The sequence below is a fragment of the Myotis yumanensis genome, unplaced genomic scaffold (assembly GCF_028538775.1).
Source record: "Myotis yumanensis isolate MYYU_CA2020_CCGP unplaced genomic scaffold, mMyoYum1.0.hap1 SCAF_1, whole genome shotgun sequence".
NCBI classification, from domain to species: domain Eukaryota; kingdom Metazoa; phylum Chordata; class Mammalia; order Chiroptera; family Vespertilionidae; genus Myotis; species Myotis yumanensis.
This window is the reverse complement of record NW_027223752.1, coordinates 237,628,198-237,647,293: the sequence shown is the minus strand read 5'-3', so window position 1 is coordinate 237,647,293 and position 19,096 is coordinate 237,628,198. Positions and strand designations below refer to the sequence as shown.

At 56.7% G+C, this 19,096-nt stretch overlaps 1 protein-coding gene across 6 annotated transcripts in view; it reads right to left on the bottom strand.

The window, feature by feature from the left end:
- Positions 1–4,452: 4,452 nt before the first annotated feature.
- KIAA0232 (KIAA0232 ortholog) overlaps positions 4,453–19,096 on the bottom strand; it is a 67,650-nt gene continuing 53,006 nt past the window's right edge. For 3 of the 6 annotated variants that reach the window (XM_070399679.1, XM_070399689.1, XM_070399722.1), the window contains 3 exons: positions 13,946–14,054; positions 9,251–9,348; positions 4,453–6,764 (listed from right to left, as the gene is read on the bottom strand). In XM_070399679.1, coding sequence (XP_070255780.1) covers positions 6,585–6,764; positions 9,251–9,348; positions 13,946–14,054 — 387 coding nt within the window. In that variant the 3' untranslated portion in view covers positions 4,453–6,584. Of the gene's footprint in view, positions 8,480–9,250; positions 9,349–13,945; positions 14,055–18,658; positions 18,732–19,096 lie in introns of those variants that run through there. The other 3 variants (XM_070399697.1, XM_070399707.1, XM_070399716.1) reach the window with 3 other exon arrangements.

Below are 19,096 nucleotides of genomic sequence, written 5' to 3'. Positions count from 1 at the left end.
ACCCCAGGCCAGGACCGAGCCCTCGGGGGACCTGAGCCCACAATCCAGCGCCATCCTGGCTCCTCTGCAGGAGGGCTGAAGGTGAAGGGAAGGAGCCGTGGCGTGGTGGCCGCCCTGGCCTTGAGACTGACGAGCCAACAGCAGGCCCAGCTCACCACCGTGGGGCGGGCATTTCTTCACGAGCCCTTAGACTTGCCCAGCGGGCCTCTCCAATGGACACCCCATGGCTGGGCAGGACCCGCGGCGGTGGGCACGTGGGGCATAGGCTCTGGCCAGGCACCATTATCAGAGCAGGAGCTCCTGGTGGTGGTGGTTGGGGGGGCATACCCCAGCCTGTGGGACCTGCCCCAGGATGCAGGGGTGTGGAGGGGGGGGCAGGGCAAGTGTGTTCAGAGGGAGAGGAGCAGGGAGGGGAGGGCACGGTGCACTCGGGAGCTGGTCCTCACGCAGGTGAGATGGTTACCTGCCATCACCGATGGCCTGGCCCTGCACAGGAGGGAGCAGGTGGTATACCCATTCCTGTCAGGTCACAGCTGGTGGGGGGAGGGCTTTCACTCCTGAAAGGGGCAGGAAGGCTGCAGGAGTGCCCTGGCGCATGGCAGGCCTGCCACCAGCTCCCAGCATGCATGAGGACATGAGGGCCAGCGCTCCATGTAGCCTCAGTCTGGAAGGCAGCACAGGGAGAACCATGCCCACCTGACTGTAGGCTGGGGTTCAGGGAAGCCAGGGCCTGCGTGGGGAGCAGGCCAGAGGGGCGGCTTCCCAACAGGCCTCCCCAGCCCTGGGGGATCCCCTGGACCGTGACATGAAGTGTTCAGGCCGTGTCTGAGCTGCAGCCGCCCCCAGCCTGCCCCTTCCCCACAGGGCCAGGGACCTCACGCCACGGGGCTGGGCTGATGGGGACCCAGCGTTCTGCCGCTGCCCCTGGCCTCTGCCCACGGGCCTGGCCAGCACAGGAGGGGCAGTGACCTCACTTTAAGGTGACTGAGCCAGCCACATGAGCACCATGTGATTGTGGTCAGCACCCTGTGGCACAGGCCCCTGACGGACCCAGCCCCCAGGCCAGGGCCTCTGCTACCACCAGGAGGAGGGGAGAGGCAGTGAGGGTGCCTGCAGATGTGATTTTCGGGCGAGTTAGTGGACTGGGGTGTGGCAACTTCTCCTTCGCAGTTTCCGCTTTTGCTTCTCCCCGTCCAGGAACCACAGGGAGGCGGGTCTTGGAGGACAGGGCCACATCCTACTGGGTTTGCAGGCAGGTGTCTGCATGGCTGCACTGTTTCGTCTGTACAGCCAACGCTGTGAGAGGGAGGGCCTGTCAGGATCTCCGTTTACGCCCGAGGGTACAGGCCTGGCCCAGGAGCGCAGGGCCAGGGTGGCAGCAGCAGACCCGTGCCCGGCACCTGGCTCAGCGGGACTCCTGTAGATGACGCCCTTACAGCACAACTGGAGATGAGACCGCTTGGCAGTGTTACCAACCCCTGCACACACTTTTCTGGTTAGTGGGTTTGGGCACGATGGAGGTTTGGGGATTGTCCAATGGGCTCAGTAGCTACGATGCCCAGTCCACATCCTGGCTCACCAGTCGCCAAGTGGGAGCACGTGCTTAACATCTCAGTGCCTCAGCTGTCCCGCCTTGAGATGGGGTGCCGGTACCTACCTCATCGTTTGTCAGTTAACGGCTAACGCGTGGCAATGGCGAGCCTGTTAGCTGTGACTCTTCCTGGCACAGACAACACCGACACCATCCACGTTCGATGCTGGTGGCATCACCAGTCAGTGCTAGTTCAGTAAAGTGAGGCAGTGGTTCCCGGAAGTGTCATCAGCCACCCACCCCAGTGACGCAAGGCCAGCGGCGGGCTGCGAGCAGCAGCGATTTCCTGGTCTGCGCTCGCAACAGTGCCCAGCCGTGATGCCATCTGCTCGGCTGCTTTCCAGAGAAACCGGGGCTGGGCCCTCCTTTCCGTTCCTGGACTGCTGTGCAGGCACGGGCCTCTGCCCGTGTGCCCGTGTGCCCCTGTGCCCAGAGCCGCCGGTGGCAGCAGCACAGATCCTAACAGCAGAGGCCTGAGCGCTTCAGACATGTCACCCAGGGAGGCCTTTACTCCCCTGGGCTGTTCAAAAAGCACTCGGCTGTGACATGGGAATTCCTGGGGACAGGGTCGGCCGGGGCTGTCTGGGAGGGCAAGTGTGCAGAGCACACGTCCTGCTCCTGAGCTGTGGCACTTGTGAGCGGTGACAGGGGAGCCCACGTCAGCGAAGCCACAGGCACCCCACAGGCCGAGAGGCAAACCCACAGCAGAGGGACCTCCTCGGGTGACCCATCGCCCACCAGCCCTGCCACAGGTGCCTCTAGGAAGGCGGCGTCTGTGCCACCTCCCACCCAACTGGGCACAGGGGCCGCACGGAGGGGGGATGACTTAGTTCACACAAGACACACCCGGAATGACGCCCACCGACTGCTTCGTCAGCTCACGCAGAGGGCTGAAGGCACGAGGTGCCGCTTTAAACCCCAGACTTGCTTTAACTTACTCAAGGTCACAAGGCCAGCCAGCAGCCAGCCGGGCCCCACGCGGCAGGAGCCCAATGGGCTGGCACTAGAAGTCAGGGAGGAGGAGGACTTTATGGAAGACAGTGCTGGGTTACTCGCTGGCAGGGCTACCACGCTCACGGTGGCCTTTCCCAGCGAGGCTTATACACTGCACACGGGACGTGCTGACCCCTGCGGTTCCCCCGAATGTGGGAAACGGCTGCATGCTTTGTGGTGGGTGCGGGGGGGGGGGTGTAACACGGGGACTGCGTCCGTACTCTCCCCCCACCCCCCCACCTCTCACCCCAAAGATAGTGCTGGTGAATGGCCAGCGAGCTGGGGAAAACGAGGCTGAATCCTTAGGCCTCACTTCTTGCATACAATACATATGCTTCAAAGATTAACCCGACAAAGTACCTGGGTTCTAGAAAAACATGGGAGAATAGTTGTTTTCAAATATATTTCTATTGATTTCAAAGAGGAAGAGATAGAAACAGCAATGATGAATCATTGATTGGCTGCCTCCTGCACGCCCCCTACTGGGGACTGAGCCAGTAAGCCTGGCCTGTGTCCTAACTGGGAAATGAATTGTGACCTCCTGGTTCATAGGTTGATGCTCAACTACTGAGCGACACTAGCTGGGCCATGGGAAAATATTTCTATCCTCTTAAAGCTGGAGAGGATACTGAAAAACATGCCTACACATTCCAGAAACCACAAATTAAAAAACGGATCGAAGCCCAGCCAGTGGTTGAGCACCGACTCAGGAACCAAGAGGTCAGGGCACATGCCCAGTTTGGGGGCTCAATCCCTAGTAGGACGTGCAGGAGGCAGCCGGTCGATGATGTTCCTCTCTCATTGATTCTTTCTCCCTCTCCCTCTCTAAAAAATTCAATTAAAAAAACATATTTAAAAAGGGACAACACAATTTAAATCCTTCTGTACAGAGCCCACCGCTCCTCTGCCCAGATGGAAAGCAAACGCTAACTGGAAAAAGCACTTGCCTCAAGTAAGCAAAGGCAGCAGCTTTTGGACGTCCAGCTGCGAACAAGGCCTCCGGGCCTCCTGCTCTGCAGGACGTGGGCAGCACGGGCACGTGCAGTGGCGGGCGCTCCGAAGGCTGGCATTTCCCCAGGAGCGGCCCCACGGGGAGGCCCACAGACAAGCCGCTCAGAGCACTGAAGACAGCGCTCATCAACAGAAAACTTGAGTCTAGATAACGGAGTAATACAACTTTAAAAGGTAAGTAGGTTGAGAATTACTGACATGAAGACACCTGATAAAACCCTATTTCTGATGTTACAGAAGAGCAATTGTGGCTCAGCCTTTAACGTTAATTTCTCTCTGTACACGTATACATTCGGCTGTCAGGAAGTGTATTGCACAGATGTCAGAAGCTACCATCTCCGAGTGATGAAGTAAGATGAGTCTTCCTTTATGTCTTTAAAAATACACTGGTGCAGGCCCTGGCCAGGGGCTCACTTTCAGAGTATTGTCCTGCGACGGCAGGTGCTGGGTTCAGTCCCCGGTCAGGGCACATACAAGACACAACCAATGATGCGTAAATATGTAGAACAATAACAAATCAATGTCTCTCTCTTTCTTCTTCTGTCTCTAAAGCCAATCAATAAAAAGTATATTGGTTTATTTCTTACAATGAATATTGTCATGTTAATATAGAAAGTCTACACACACTTTTTCCAGAACAAAATGACTAAGCTCTGTCTGCCACTGAGGGACACAAATGCAAGACTGAGGTGGCGGCTGGGGGAGGAGGGCCGTGGGCTCCTTTCTCAGCGGGCCCCACCCCATTCTTCTCCAGCAAAGCAGCAGGCCGCGTTTTCAGCCTGTAAGAAGGCATAACCTTCACTTGGAATGATGCGCATAATTATCGTAATTACTATGATAAATAAAGATGACCAGCCTGTTTTTCAATTTTTTATTTTGGTGTTAACTCCACAAGAAAACAAAAACTCAGTTACTCTGGTGTACGTGAAATCAGAACAATACAACCGCGGGAAACCTCAGCCCGGGCGGCACGGACACTCAGTGCGACGGATGTGCAATGCGCTTCATACCACAGTGCGTCTCAGCGTTTTGCCAACTTTTTAAAAATGCTTTATCTTTGTGATCATCCATTCACAAAACTAAAACCACACTTGCAACTCTGCAGCTGAAAGCCTCCGGCTTCAGCCACTTAGCTATGAAAACAAATAAATACATCACCTGTTAACCCCTGGCCCACTGGTCATCCATCCATCCCCACCCCGTGGAAGGCGCAGCCAGCTTCCCGCGTGGGCATCGGGGGAGGCTGCCCTCCACCACCTGGAGCTGTCTCTGATCAGAAGCAGCTGTACATCAACTGAGCTAAAGATGGTGTCTGAAATAGTTATTTGGTCTCTGCTACATAAGCAATGATTTCTAGGACAATTATCATTGTAGTGATTTTAGGAATTTACAACATCCAATTCTTTTTTTGCCTTTGCTGTTAAATTATATTTCAGTGCAGGTGCTAATGAATTTTTAGGAAGCTCCGGAAGAAAGAAAAATACGTAAAACCTTATAAAATCTGTAAATAAATAACAGCAACATAAAACCTTCCACGTGCGCGCACACGCACGCACACACACACACACACGCGCACGCACACACACGCACACTCACAAACCCACTTTAAAGTGTCAGAAGCTGCTGCACCAGCCGGACCCCTCAGGGAGCGTGCAGAGCCTGGGAGGACGCCACAGCCTCAGAGGGAGTTTTCTGTGTCACCAACTAAGGAAAAGGCAACAAAACCCTATGCTCAGAGCAAAGCCCACATTTCTCAGCCGCCCCGGCCCAACTGGTAAGCTGTGAGTTTACTGCTCACCCAGGCAGTGGGGAAGCCGCCTGTCCATGTAGCTTTCCTGCGTGATGCTAGACATGCTAAACTGCTTTCACACATTAGGTGTTTTTTTAAAATGAGATAAGAAAGAAAAGCAATTTTGAACGTTTAGGTTTTGAGACATTCCTCCTCCTAACTTTCGCCTGTGGCAGAGCCATGTGAAGCGTGAGGTGGAGATAGGGACGCACTGACCCTGGGCCCCGGGAGAAGGGGAGGCGCCCCGGATCCTCCACCTGCCCCCAACGCACCACACGGCATTGCCGAGCATTCTCTCACACACAAAGGAGACCTAAGCTACATAAAGCGCAGCCACAGGAGCAGCCAGCTGCAGCCGCCAAGGTTTCCTCGGGGCGATGGGGTGGCCTTTATTGCATTCAAATGTTTCCGATTTCGAGTTCTAGGGCTTTCGATTCAATGTAGATTCTAAGGAAATCATAATTTGCAACTAAAATCCTCACCCAGTATTGCCAGACTTGCCACACAGAACCCTGAAGGGTGTTCTGGTGTCAGTACATACAGCACAGGCTGGGGCCCTCCCCCATATGCCTCACGCACACCCCACCCCGAATCCTTGGCTTCTTCAGTTAGCAAGAAAGTCCCAAACCATAGCATCTTCCACGATACTCCAGGGGGAGAGCCTGAGGGAGAAAACACAGCATCTGGTAAGTCTCTGAAAGCACGCCCTGTGGTTGCTACTTCCGACGTGCACGCCATCTTACTGGGAGGACCGCGCGGGTCGCCCGGCGCCACTGCGGGGTCGTCTCTATCCTGGTTCTCAGAGCAGAAAGCCTAGTGTTCCGAGCTCGAGTCTCTGGAGGGCGGGAGTGGTCGCAGCCACTGCGGGGCTAAGATGGGGACCGGAAGGACCACAGTGCGAGGGGAGTGACCGTGGGGAGATGCCAGGAGCAGTGGCATTTCTGAGACAAGCACATGCACACCCATTCTTGATTTGACAACACAATCTAGTCTATTTCAAAGAGCCAAGAATTTAACAGCTTGGGAAAAAAATCTTCAACAGGATAGCTGTCCTCAACTCTAAAATAAGCAAGAAGAGAAAGAGAATTACTGATCTGATGCAGTTAATTGAGAAGAATCCTAAGTTGTTAGATTGACAGGCCTCGCAAAGGGTCATTTCTCATCACATTTCCTTTTAAACAATAACGGGCGCTACTCTGGTCAGAGGTGAGTTCGGGAGAAGAGCTCCTCCTCGCCGGGGTCGGCCCACTCGCCCGCGCCATCCGAGCCCGTGTCCTCCGAGCCCGAGCTGGCGCTGGAGCAGCGCTTCCTGTGGGCGCCCCGAGGTGCTGCTCCGGGCGTCCTCTCCACAGTGCACCTCGCTTCATAGACAGAAGACACCTGAGGAAGGAGCATGTTCAACAGATCAGACAGGCTGTCCCCAAGGCCACGTGACCCAATACAAACACTGGCGATTTCCTGTGGAGAGTGACACACATAAGAGTCTGAGTGTCTCTGAGCAAAGCAGCCTCTCCCCCATCCAGGTGGGTGTGGGGCTGGGCACGGGGACACCACGCACAGCCACGCCCTCCACGGCTCCCCTTCCAAGAGGGAGACCACCTCGCCAACCAACAAAACCGCCCACTGCGGGAGCAGGGACTGACCGGCGACGCACGGGGCACGGGGCACTTCAGACCGGAGTCCTGGGGGAGGCAGGTCTCTGAGAGGCATCCTCGCCCGAGGGCTGGGAAGCAGACGGAGCCACAGTCGCAGCCAGAGCTCCCGGGGACTGGGGCTGGGCCTCGGACTAGGGCTCTAGCACCATCTGGTGCTTTTTAGGAGAACTCTGCTGTGCGGGGCTGTCTCCCTCACCAGAGGGTCAGTGTCTCTGCCCCGGACACCACAGGTAAGCGGTGACCCCTCCTGGTCACAGTAACCAGCATACTCCCCCATCATAGTAAACTAACCATACTATCCCACATAGTAACCAGTAACGCTTCCCTCATCCCCGAAAGTGATAGCAACCCCCCGTCACAGTAGCCAGCACCCCCCACTCATAACTACTAACAAAGTTCCCCCATCATAGTAATTAGCAACACCCGCCCCCTGTCACAGGAACTAGGGCACCTGGGGACACAACACACAGGGCCTCGGGCATGGCAAGGGTTTGGGTTTCACCTAAGAAGGCAGAGGACACTGGCTAGGAGTGTGGATCCTCACAGGCTCCGGGTGCCCTCAGCGTGCAGCTGTATGACTGAGGCTCACGGGCTCCGGGTGCCCTCAGCGTGCAGCTGTATGACTGAGGCTCACGGGCTCCGGGTGCCCTCAGCGTGCAGCTGTAGGAGGCTCACCGGCTCCGGGTGCGCTCAGTGTGCAGCTGTATGACTGAGGCTCACGGGCTCCGGGTGCCCTCAGTGTGCAGCTGTATGACTGAGGCTCACGGGCTCTGGGTGCGCTCAGCGTGCAGCTGTATGACCGAGGCTCACGGGCTCCGGGTGCCCTCAGCGTGCAGCTGTATGACTGAGGCTCACGGGCTCCGGGTGCGCTCAGCGTGCAGCTGTATGACTGAGGCTCACAGGCTCCGGGTGCCCTCAGCGTGCAGCTGTATGACCAAGGCTCACGGGCTCCGGGTGCCCTCAGCGTGCAGCTGTATGACCGAGGCTCACGGGCTCCGGGTGCCCTCAGCGTGCAGCTGTATGACTGAGGCTCACGGGCTCCGGGTGCCCTCAGCGTGCAGCTGTATGACCAAGGCTCACGGGCTCCGGGTGCCCTCAGCGTGCAGCTGTATGACCGAGGCTCACGGGCTCCGGGTGCCCTCAGCGTGCAGCTGTATGACTGAGGCTCACGGGCTCCGGGTGCCCTCAGCGTGCAGCTGTATGACCAAGGCTCACGGGCTCCGGGTGCCCTCAGCGAGCAGCTGTATGACTGAGGCTCACTGGCTCCGGGTGCCCTCAGCGTGCAGCTCTATGAGCTGAGTGACACACACGGTTCTGGAGCTCTGTGTGCCTCAGTTTCCTCTCCTGCACACGGTGTAACAGCACCTACCTCGTGGGCTTGCTGAGGACCACAGGAGGCAGGTCAGACCGGGGCAGTCATGTGCCTTGCGGTGGAGGAGACTGAAGAGGGGCATAGCGGAAGAGAAGGACAGGAATGGCCGAAGCTGACCAGGAGGGCGTGGTGTGGAGGGAGCCATGGTGGCGGGAGGAGTGGGAGGGTTTGGAATGGCTGAGGTGGGGAGTCAGGACTGGCATACAGACTGCGTGGAAGGTGAGAAAGGGATGAATGCCCAAGGTCGGGCTAGAAGCTGTGGGAGGGGTGCATTCACGGGGAGGGACGGACTGTGGGGCCATGGCAGCGAGCATGGACGTGGGAGGAGCCGCGAGAAAACAGGGCGCTTGAGGAGAACATTCTCACAGCACTTGACTGACACTGACAGTCACACTGGGAAGAAAAAGAAGCTTCCTGCAACTCATTTGCCTGCCTGCCTGGACCAGGGCTCCCAGGCCCACCCACCCTCGGGAGTCCCAGGCCTGGGGGGAGGCAGACACGCAGGCAGGGCTATGGCTGCTGCGCTGGACCAGGTACGGGAGGCACAGACAGGCTCCCTGGGCTGTGCTGGGAAAGGTGAGAAGGTACCCACCGTGTGAATGTGGGAGTGACAGGCTCAGGTTTGGATTCAGTGTAAAGGACAGCTGGGGGAGCCTAGCGCTGAGGCCGGAGGTGCCGTGGACCAAGCGAAGGGCTATAGGGGAGAAAGGTCGCAGCCCCGAGCTCAGTGACAGGAGGGGAGGGCGAGGGGCAGCTCACAGACTTCCAGGTCTCAGCTTTGTGACAAGGGGCGGGGTTGCCACTTGGGTCAGCAGTAAGGAGCAGGACAGTCCACTTACCCTATTAAAATCTAACAGACGCTCTTCATTACAGGGCATTTCTTTAGCATCTGGATACTCTTCTATACCATGCTCTCCCTTGGCATTTGTATAACGTTCTTAATCATTTTGAGTGGAGAAGGGAAAAAAGGGAAAGGGGGAAATTCCATTAAGACACAGGTATGACACATACATCCCTGCTTCATTTCTGCTGAGAGCCAGGTCAGTCAGGGCTACCAACCCAGCGGGAGAGGGGGCAGGGGGCTCCGGTCACTAAGTAGCCACAGGGCATTCGAGGCCAACACTAGGCAGCGGAAGCGTTCTGTAACAGACTGGGTTTTAAACCAGGCCAGCACCACCCTGGGTTCCTGTTGTCCTACCAGGACACACCCACTCACCACACCTCATCTCCCTGCGCGTCACAGACTTACTTAAAAACAACAAGTGGAAGGCAAGACCCTCCGCCAGCAAAAGATTCCCACTCGCTATTCTGTGAGCTCTTCACAGGGTGGCAAGAAGGGACCCGCAGAACCTCCGAGGTGCGCCTGTATCACAGGATAAAGACGCAAGTCCAAGCTCGAAAGAGTTAGCATGGCACGGAGGGAGAGACCATGGGCCCATGTCTGCTTGTCTGACAGATGAACCAAGGGGTCAGACAGGAGGAATTGCGATGAGAAATCAAAGCAGGGACGGCCTCTCTTGCTCTTCCGCAACTCAGCGCAGACTAACCACACATTCCTCTTGTCTGCGGAGGGAGAATGGGGCCAGGGCTCTGGCTGGGTAGCGGCCCACAGAGGGGTGCGCGAGGAGCCGGAAGCTGAAGTCAGAGGAAGCAGGGCGTGCGTCCTGAACCCTTGAGCCTGGCTGCCACCCTGCACTCGGGCCTGCAGGAGGGCGGGAGGCCCAGCCTCACTGACATTCCGACTCAGCTGGCTGGGGAAGGGTCTGGGATTAGCATTTCCTGAAAAGCTCCCAGGGAATTCTTTTCTCCCAGGATTCTATGCTTGTATATACTTTTATTGACTGTAATTTTGCAGTCAGAGTTGACTCTTCCCCCAGGGAGGCCTGATGCGCAGCCAGGGCAGGGACCCTCCTCCCCACGACTGTGGAACAGGCTGGAGGAGACGCAGTGCCGAGTGGGCCCTTGGCAGGCCTGGGTTCGGACTGTTTTGAAGTCACTGTGTGTAGGTCCTGTGACACCCAAGCATCTGACCCCAGGTGTTCAACGAAATGGCCGCGCCTCACAGAAGCAGAGGACAGGGCCGGCGGGGCCTGTGCGGGAGGGAAGGTCGTGCTGGCCACACTGCCCTTGCATAGCCTGCTCAGGCCTCACGGTCATGAGTGTGGCTGTGAGAGTGCCCGGCTCCAGGACAGACGATCAGCTGGTTCCTGGTTGGCCATGTGTGAGGCGGAGGGGAGGCTGGCTGGGCTTCCCCGAGCCGCCCCTCGTTGCTAACACAGGAGCACGCAGACCTCTAGGTTTCCGGGTGGTGCGGCCCGGTGCAGTGCGGGCACGCCCAGTAACACCTCTCCCAAGGGCACGACCCAGCCCCGGGCTCGGGGATTGGCTGCCTCGGGACAGCTGGGAGGCCGCCTCGCACTCTGATGAGGCAGGGACACCCGTCACCCGCTCTAGGAGGCCACCGTTTCCTGGGCGGCCTGACCAAGTCCCATCTCCCAGGCCCACCTTCGGGTCAGCACTGGTACCAGGTGAGGTGAGCGGTGGGGACTGGGACACACCTAGAGGAGACGAGGGTCCATGCCGCCTGCCCGACCTCTCGCTTTCTCCTCGGGCCTTAAGGGTCTTCTATGCATGAAAGGGGGCTGTGACGCCACAGGAAAGGACGCGTCATCGCTGCCAGTATTTCCATGACCCTCACGTTGGCGCTGCCGTGTCCAGGCTGTGACTGCCAGGCCTGTTCTAGACGCTTCTCTCCACAGCTGCCCTGTCAGGGAGGCTTAGCTCCCACCTCTTTTTACAAATACAGGCCATGGAGGCTCAGAGAGACCCGGTCATTGCCAATGTCCAGCAGCTGGTAGTAGGCACTTGCTTCCAGCTCAGTTTTGTCTCCTGAGCCCTTAGCTATTATCTGCACTGGCTCCTATAGGGCTCCCTTTAGGCTAAAATAACGCATAGGCTACAATGAGTTCAGAGTCGAGTGTGTGAGCTCTGGGATTGCAGCCAGGACAGACCCGCCTCGGGGTAGACGCCGTGCACAGTCCGCAAGGCTCTGGGGTCTGAGTCCCGCACGGGACCCCTTGCCAGGCACGCTGGGCACGGCAATGCACGCCTGCTCCAGCCGGGCCTCTGCCCGGCACCTGTCCCTGCAGCAGCTCCAGCTGTCACAGGCCTTGCATCCTTATTCCCTGGAGTCCCTGCTATAATGTCAGCTCCTCAGGAGGTGAGGGACTCGGTCTGTGGCCTCTGGACCCCCAGTGCCTAGAACAGTGCCCGGCACAGGTAGGCATGCAAGAAATATCTGCTGAATGGATATGAATGCACAGCAAGGCCAGCAGGTGGCAGAGCACATGCCAGCCGGGCTCCCACGCTGCTCTGGGTGCCTGGCCAAGCCGCCTCCCTGTAGGTGGGAGGACTCTCCTCCCCAGGAGGCTGAGTGCTCCCAGGTCAGACCCTGCACGAGCAGCGTGAACTTGTTAGTCATCATTAGCGGCGTGAGAGGTTCGGGAGCTGACGCCAGCCGAGTGGAGGAGGGCTACCTGCTTCCCTGGCCAAGCCCCTGCAATGACAGGCCCCCTCCACAGAGGAAGGAAGGACGCTTCCAACACCACTGCAAGGCAGCTGTGCAGGACGTACCTCACACTGGGGAGTTACAGACCATTCAAAAGCCTGGTCGCCACTCCTCCCCCACTGAGAGTTTCTCTGTACCACGTCACGGTGGAAATGCACGAGCAACCACGTGAGCACCTGCCAAGGGCGTACAGATACAAGGACCCGGCATGAGAGCCAGGACCAGGTCCCTCACTAGCTGGTGAGAGGCAACTGGACAGGGATGCTGACAAAGCAAGACTCCGCGTATCTGAGACTCACCCTCAGCCTCACAGGTACGGGGCTTCCTCGACTCCCAGCCTGCCTGCGGCCCAGCCCTCGCTCCGCCCTGGCCCCCAGTAGGTCCCTGCGGCACTGCTCGGGGGCACTCGGCCCTCCTACTGCACCTCTGTGACGTAACCTGCACCCAGGAGACCAGACTAGACACGAGGCAAGGCAGATTTGGGCTCCTGTCGCCCAGGCATCTCCCTGACACCAAGCGCAGACCCCGGCTGCAGACAGCAAGGCCCTGGACTGGCGGGGAGACGCTGGCCTCAAGCCGGGGCTTGGCGCTAATGCAGGATCCGGGCAAATGATGAGATCTGAGAACTGGCTTCCCCGCCTGAAAACTGGGGGTGACATTGCACAAGGCTTTTGTGGGAGCTGTATAACAGAAAAGATAGTGAGAGCACCTTATAAATATTAAAGGGCAACCCAGGTATTAGCTATGGTAAAGCAGCAGCCTTTACTAAACGCTGTCAAATAAAATAGACGCTAAAAATGAAGCCCCGCTCTGGGCCCCCGTTCTGACCCAGCAAGCCTTTGGGAAGGAGGAAGGTGGGGTTTGGGAAGCCGTTTCTGTGCTCACAGAACATAGACAAGCAAACACTCCGGCCTCCCCCATCAGCCGAGGCCCTGAGCACCCAGAGGCACGGCACCTGGGCAGCGAGGGACAGACGGCGCTGCGTCCACACTCCAACAGCTGGGAGACACGCGTGAACACGTACACACTAGCAAGAGAGTTACGTGGCCGCAGGGCTGATGGGAGAGACGGTGGAACCAGCGCTGGCGCCGGAGACGCAGCAACGGGACAAGCTCAGCCTCGTGCGCGGATCCATTTGGGTGGCCTCCTTCCTGCCCACTTCTCCTCCCAGAATTTCAGACCGAGGTCTGTATAGCTTCTGGGCGGGTCTACCTAGGAGGCTCATAAACGAAAACCACCTTCACCAAACCTCCTGGTCCCATCTCCCCTCTGCCGGGTCTCCCCAAGCGCCCCCTTGCTGTTCACTTCTCACAGCAAGTCACTCAACAAACTCTGGCTCCCTCTGCAAACCCCCAGAAGTCGCTCTCCCCCTGCTGCCCGCTGGTGCCACACTGTGAGGGCCTGGAACCCCAGGTCTCAGCCTCTCTATTCCATCTGCACCTGCTGCTAGGACAGCTGTAAACCCAGACCCAACCCCCAGGGAACTCCTGAGGGTGGCCTGCCTTCCTGCACCATCAGCTGCGCCTGCCCCAGCAGGGATCCCACACCGGACCCCTCCTCCGCCTTTCTGGCCTCAGCTGCAGCCCTGCTGGGCCCATAGCTCCCGGCCCTGGACTTGCCACAGAGCCCCGGGATTCTGTGCAGCCACCCTTTTCAGGCACTGGCCTCCCGGCTTTCCCACCGGGGCCTTCCTGCAGGCCTCGAGGGCGACTTCCTCCCGCAGCTCCTGGGGGCTGGCACAGCCTTGGCAAAGGCCGGGGCTGCGGGTGCGTTTCCATGCCTTCCCCACGTCAGGCTGTGGCAGAGTGTAAGAGCAGGGACCACTCTCCTCCACCCGCGTCCCCAGTGCCTGACATGCCAGCCACACTGGCACCTCATTTGTTTTGGACCGACATTCGGAGCAAAAGAATGTATTGCTCTTAACGGATGAGAACCATGAAGGGAAGACCTAGTTGCGTCTGCTTACCTTCGCACTCTGATGCAGGGAAGAGGGGCGAGTACAGGGCTTTCTCCCACCAGGTCTGCTTCTCTTGACTTCTGTTTATTCCTTGTACATCAGTGCTCAACACGGGAAACTGTTTAGATTCAATCACATACAGAAAAAGTTTACAAGCTTTCGGGATAAAGGAAACATTCAAGCATTAACTATGGACCACAAACCCAGTATTTTTTAATTGATGAGTTGTTTTTCTGTCCTAGACAAGGTGGATTTAAAAAAGCCAAAGTGATCACAGCATGTAAAGTGAGTTTTTCTTAAGAAGCACGTATACTGAAAGTGGAATGAAAATCTTTAAACACGCACACACTAAAATTCTTACCAGGCAAAAACATATCACAGCAAATACCCCCAAGTAAGGCAAGTTTCTAGACCTGGAAGTGCAGGCAGATGGTCTGGTGTCCCTGCTGGTGTAGGTGCTCTAGAGCAGTGGTCGGCAAACTCATTAGCCAACAGAGCCAAATATCAACAGTACAACGATTGAAATCTCTTTTGAGAGCCAAATTTTTGAAACTTAAACTATATAGGTAGGTACATTGTTATTAACTTAATTAGGGGACTCCTAAGGCTTAGGAAGAGCCACACTCAAGGGGCCAAAGAGCCGCATGTGGCTCGCGAGCCGCAGTTTGCTGACCACGGCTCTAGAGAAAATGGGGGGACCCTCCTCTTCGCACACTAGGCTCGAGGGAGTCAAGGAAGAAGAAATGGTACCGAAGGAAATTTTATAGCCAGTTTTTGGGCAAAATGTGTTTAAAACAGCATTACTTGCTTCAGTGAGAACCAGAAGGAAGGTGAGACTAAAAACCCAGTAATAATGCTTCCAGGACATGGCCTTGGAAAGCGGGGAGGGGGGTTGGGGAGAAGGGGGATCTCTGAGGGCAGGAAACCCACACACACTCGCTGCATCTCCCTGGCCCTGCAGAGGGCACCAGGCCCCGAGGGGATGAGTCTGAATCCAGGCTCCATCCTGGACGAGTGCAACTCGCAGGTCCCAGCCAGATCCCGCCCACCTGCTGGGCACTGTGGCCAGTGGTCAAAGGCAGCAGGTGTCCGTGGGTGGTAATTAGACGTCTGTGGCAGCTGCGGTGCCCACATGCATCCTGGCTGCTGGTGGCCAGGACAACCCTCCGCCATGCTCCTCCTTCCCTCTCCCCAGGGAAGGCCTGGCCTGGTGTCTTCACCTCCCACAGCCCCCAGCCCTCTCCACAGATGTCTGCTCAGTGTACAGGCCTGTGGACACTGCGCACATCTTTATCGTTTTAGGAGACCTTCATTAGTGTTCAAGTTTAAATTCTGTTTTAGCAACTAATACTCATCAATTCTCTAACAGGACTGTTACTCTCTTAAAGTACTTTGTGGACCTACAACTTTTTGATTTAGCAACTGGGTGTTTTTCATTATTTAACTAAATGGGAAACACACTTCCAACTTTCATTTTTGCTTAACATAACTTCCCAGAAATACGCCTAGACCTGAAATGGAAGTTGTGCTGTCACCCAGTGTCAGCTCACCGCCACTGTCTCCTCCTGCGCTCACTCTAACAAGGAACATTAGCACTGCGATTCGAGCAACAGAACCAAGGCGGGAGGGACTGCCCAGGAGAGGCTTCACGCAAACGAGGCCAGCAAAACGCCAGGTGTGCAGGCTGAGGGGGTCCAGGCACCACCCAGGAGCTGGGTCGGCAGGAGCGAGGCGGAGGCGTGGTACGAGCGAGCCGCCCTGTGCGCTGAAGGGCAGGACCAGGTCTCATGCACCTCTGTGTACGTAAGGCAGGTACTGGCGTCTGTGGCCCCGCAGAAGACGCCTGCCTAAAGCTCCCTCTCATGCTGAAACACTGTGAAGAGCGTGCCAGTTTCTGCCAGTTTGAAGAATTCTTTTGCATCCTCCATTAGAGTGGCAATCCCAATGGCAGGGACTTTTTGTCCTGTTTATGCTACACTGAACACATACTCCATGTACATGCATTATTGTTTATGCTACACTGAACACATAATCCATGTACATGCATTATTGTTTATGCTGCCTTGTCTCCTCATTTGTATTTTGTTAATATGGTTAACAAGCTCCAGCTGGGGGCGCAGCTGGATGAGCAGAGGCCTGGGCGCCAAAAGGACGCCAGTTCAATTCCGAGTCAGGCCACAAGCCTGGGCTTCGGGCCGGATCCCCGGAGGGGGTGTGCAGGAGAGGGGATGATTGATGTCTCTCTCTCACTGATGTTTCTCTCTCTCTCCCTTTCTCTAAAGTCAATAAAGACATATTTAAATAAGTAGCTAATACACAAGATTATATTTGTCTCAGTGCACAACATGGACAGACCCGAGGCCGGGATGGCCACGGTAAGTCAGTGACCATCCGACACCTATGACCTCTGCCAAACCAATACGCGTCCTTCTACGCCATCTTCCCGCTGAGCCATTCGCACCTCCCAGGCTGCAGTGAGGACAACGTGCCTTGTTTAAGTGGAGTCTGTTTAACGTAGTAATTCGACTTCTGGTTTGAGAGTGAGAAGAATGGAGAGAGAGTGGAGGAAAAGAGAACACGGCCTGCCCGAGCCAGCACACCTGCCCGAGGACCTCCCGCCTCCAGGCCGCTCCTGAAGCTGCCAGCCACCAGACTGATTACAGACACTCCTCCCCCTGCCGCCAGGCCTTACCCGGCCTGCCCCTTCCCGCTGCACTGGCCGGTCACTGAGCGCGGCGCTACAAACGTGCAGTCGCTGTTCCTTGCGCCAGCACCAAGCAGCACCCGCGTAACAGGCTCTTCATGGGTTGGGGGGTAGGGGGGAGAAGAGAGCGAGAGAGTGAGAGAGTGCGAGAGCGAGAGCGAGAGAGAGACCAACTGAACCCAGAGAGCCAGACCCACACCGCCCAGCAATGAGCAGCGCTCGGGAATGCTCAGCAGGTGGAAGGGGCAGAGGCTCCGTTAAACTCGCTGCGCGTTCCTGGTTCTGGTGAAGAGAAAGGATTGGGGTTCCTCTGTGAGTCGTGCTCTGGAACTGACTTTGCCACAGTCTGTTCTGTTATTTGGGTCACAAAAGGAAAAGAAAGCCCCCCCCACACCTTGTTCTTTAGAAGGAAAAGGAAATGTAAATGAAGAGAAGCAGAGAGCGACAGGGACTAACAGAGACTTGAGTCTGAGAGACTCAACACTGGCTGCTTGAAGTTTGTTTCCCTTGACCGACAGGAAGTGCTAACCAGAGCGAGAACTCGGCTCTGTCCCTCAGACGGGGATCTGGGACAGATGCTTACCCCCTGGACCTAGTGTCCTCGGCAGCCACAGGGGACCTGCTGCAGGTCTCTGCGGGCATGCGGTGCACAGCGGCGGGGATGGTCACATGGTCGGTGGCTCCAGGCGCCACCGTCATCAGCCTCTGCCCCCCCCCCCGCCCCCCCCCCCCCCCCGCACACTGCCTGCCCCACGGCCTCCTCTCCAGAACTGTGAGCTCCTGCAGCTGCACAACATAGTTACTCACATGGACAGACCTGAGGCCGTGGTCGCCACGGTAAGTCTAGTGACTATCTGACATCTATGACCTTTGCCAAACCAATATGTGTTCTCCTATGACCCAGGCCCCCGCCTCGGTTCTGTGCTTCGAAGTGCAGGGCACCAAGCTGGTAATCAAGCAGGTGACAAGTGTCCCGCGACACACTGCTAGCCCTCAGGAGCCGGGAGCTACTGCGGCAGGGCCTGCACACGGGAGTGAGGAGTTAACTTCAAGCCTCTTGACCTTTGCCCATGCTGTTCCTCCGCCCGTGTGCCTGCCTCCTTTCTGCCTGAGCCCGCAGGTTGCTAAGACGTCTCCCTGATTCTCGGGGGTGAGGGCTCGCCTTGGGCTCCCGGGCACCCTGTGCTCCCGGCGCCATGCCCCCGACCGTGCAGCCTCAAATTACCTGAAGATAAGGGACCCACCGGGCAAATCATGGTGCATCCACACAATGGAATCGCGTGCAGAAAATAGAGGAAGGGGGATTATAATGAAGTGCCATTTCAGTAGAAAGAACAAATAGGAGGAAATAGATGTGACCACATATTTGCGTATACATGCGGAAAACACACTCAGAGGAGACCCAGAACCCCTCGTGGCTGTGGCTGGGGCTGTGGCTGGGGAGGAACCCTCACTGTGCGCTCCCTCTTTAAGTTTGGATCTTGAACCACATGAATAAATTACCTACTTCAACCAAAATAAGTGATCTGTTTACAAAGTGGTCTTGGACTAGACTGGCTTCCTCGGGGGCAGGGACAACGCCTTGTCAGGTATGTGATACATGTTTGCTGATGGGAACTTTGGAAAATAGTCATTCATGCTCCTGGGCACCCATTCTACTAGAAATCCTGCATGTGTAGCCCACGTGCTCAGACACGGTGGGGCGCCCAGACTGCCCTCACCCAGGGAAGGGGAGCCCTGCAGCAGCTCTGAGGCTGACTAGGTGGTGAGAGAGGAAGGCCGGGCTCTGCTCCCAGCCTGACCCCATGCTGTCCCTCAGGCCCCTCCACCCCTCAGGGATCTATGAAGGGAGCTCAGACCAGCTCTGAACTGCGGTGCCGCTGCCGAGAGACGAGGGCTGATGGCGCCGACCACACCTGCACTATCAGGCGACCGGCAATGTCCTCTGAGGACTGTGCTGGTGCTATAACCTTCCAGGCAACCCAGAACGCTGGTAACACGGAAATACATCAACATACTAGCAAGCGAGGCACAGGGCAGTGTAGTGGCTGAGGTGGAATCGCTTCTCCCCTCCTTTTCTTTCTTCCCCATCTGGAGCCGGGTGAGACACAAAGTACAGAAAGGAATGTTTAAGGGCAAAAAGCGGGCAGTAAACAAAGGCGAGCAACATTGTTTTTGTTCTCAGCAAGTTAAGATTCAGTGTTTCAATTCAGTCAAGGAAGCCATTCTCAACCTGTGGGTCGCGACCCCTTTGGCGGTGGAACGACCCTTTCACGGGGATCGCCTAAGACCATCCTGCATATCAGATATTTACATGACGATTCATAACAGTAGCAACATTACAGTTATGAAGTAGCAACGAAAATAATCTTATGGTTGGGTCACAACATGAGGAGCTGTATTTAAAGGGCCAGAAGGTTGAGAACCACTGGTCTAAGGCCACCCAGCAAGCTAAT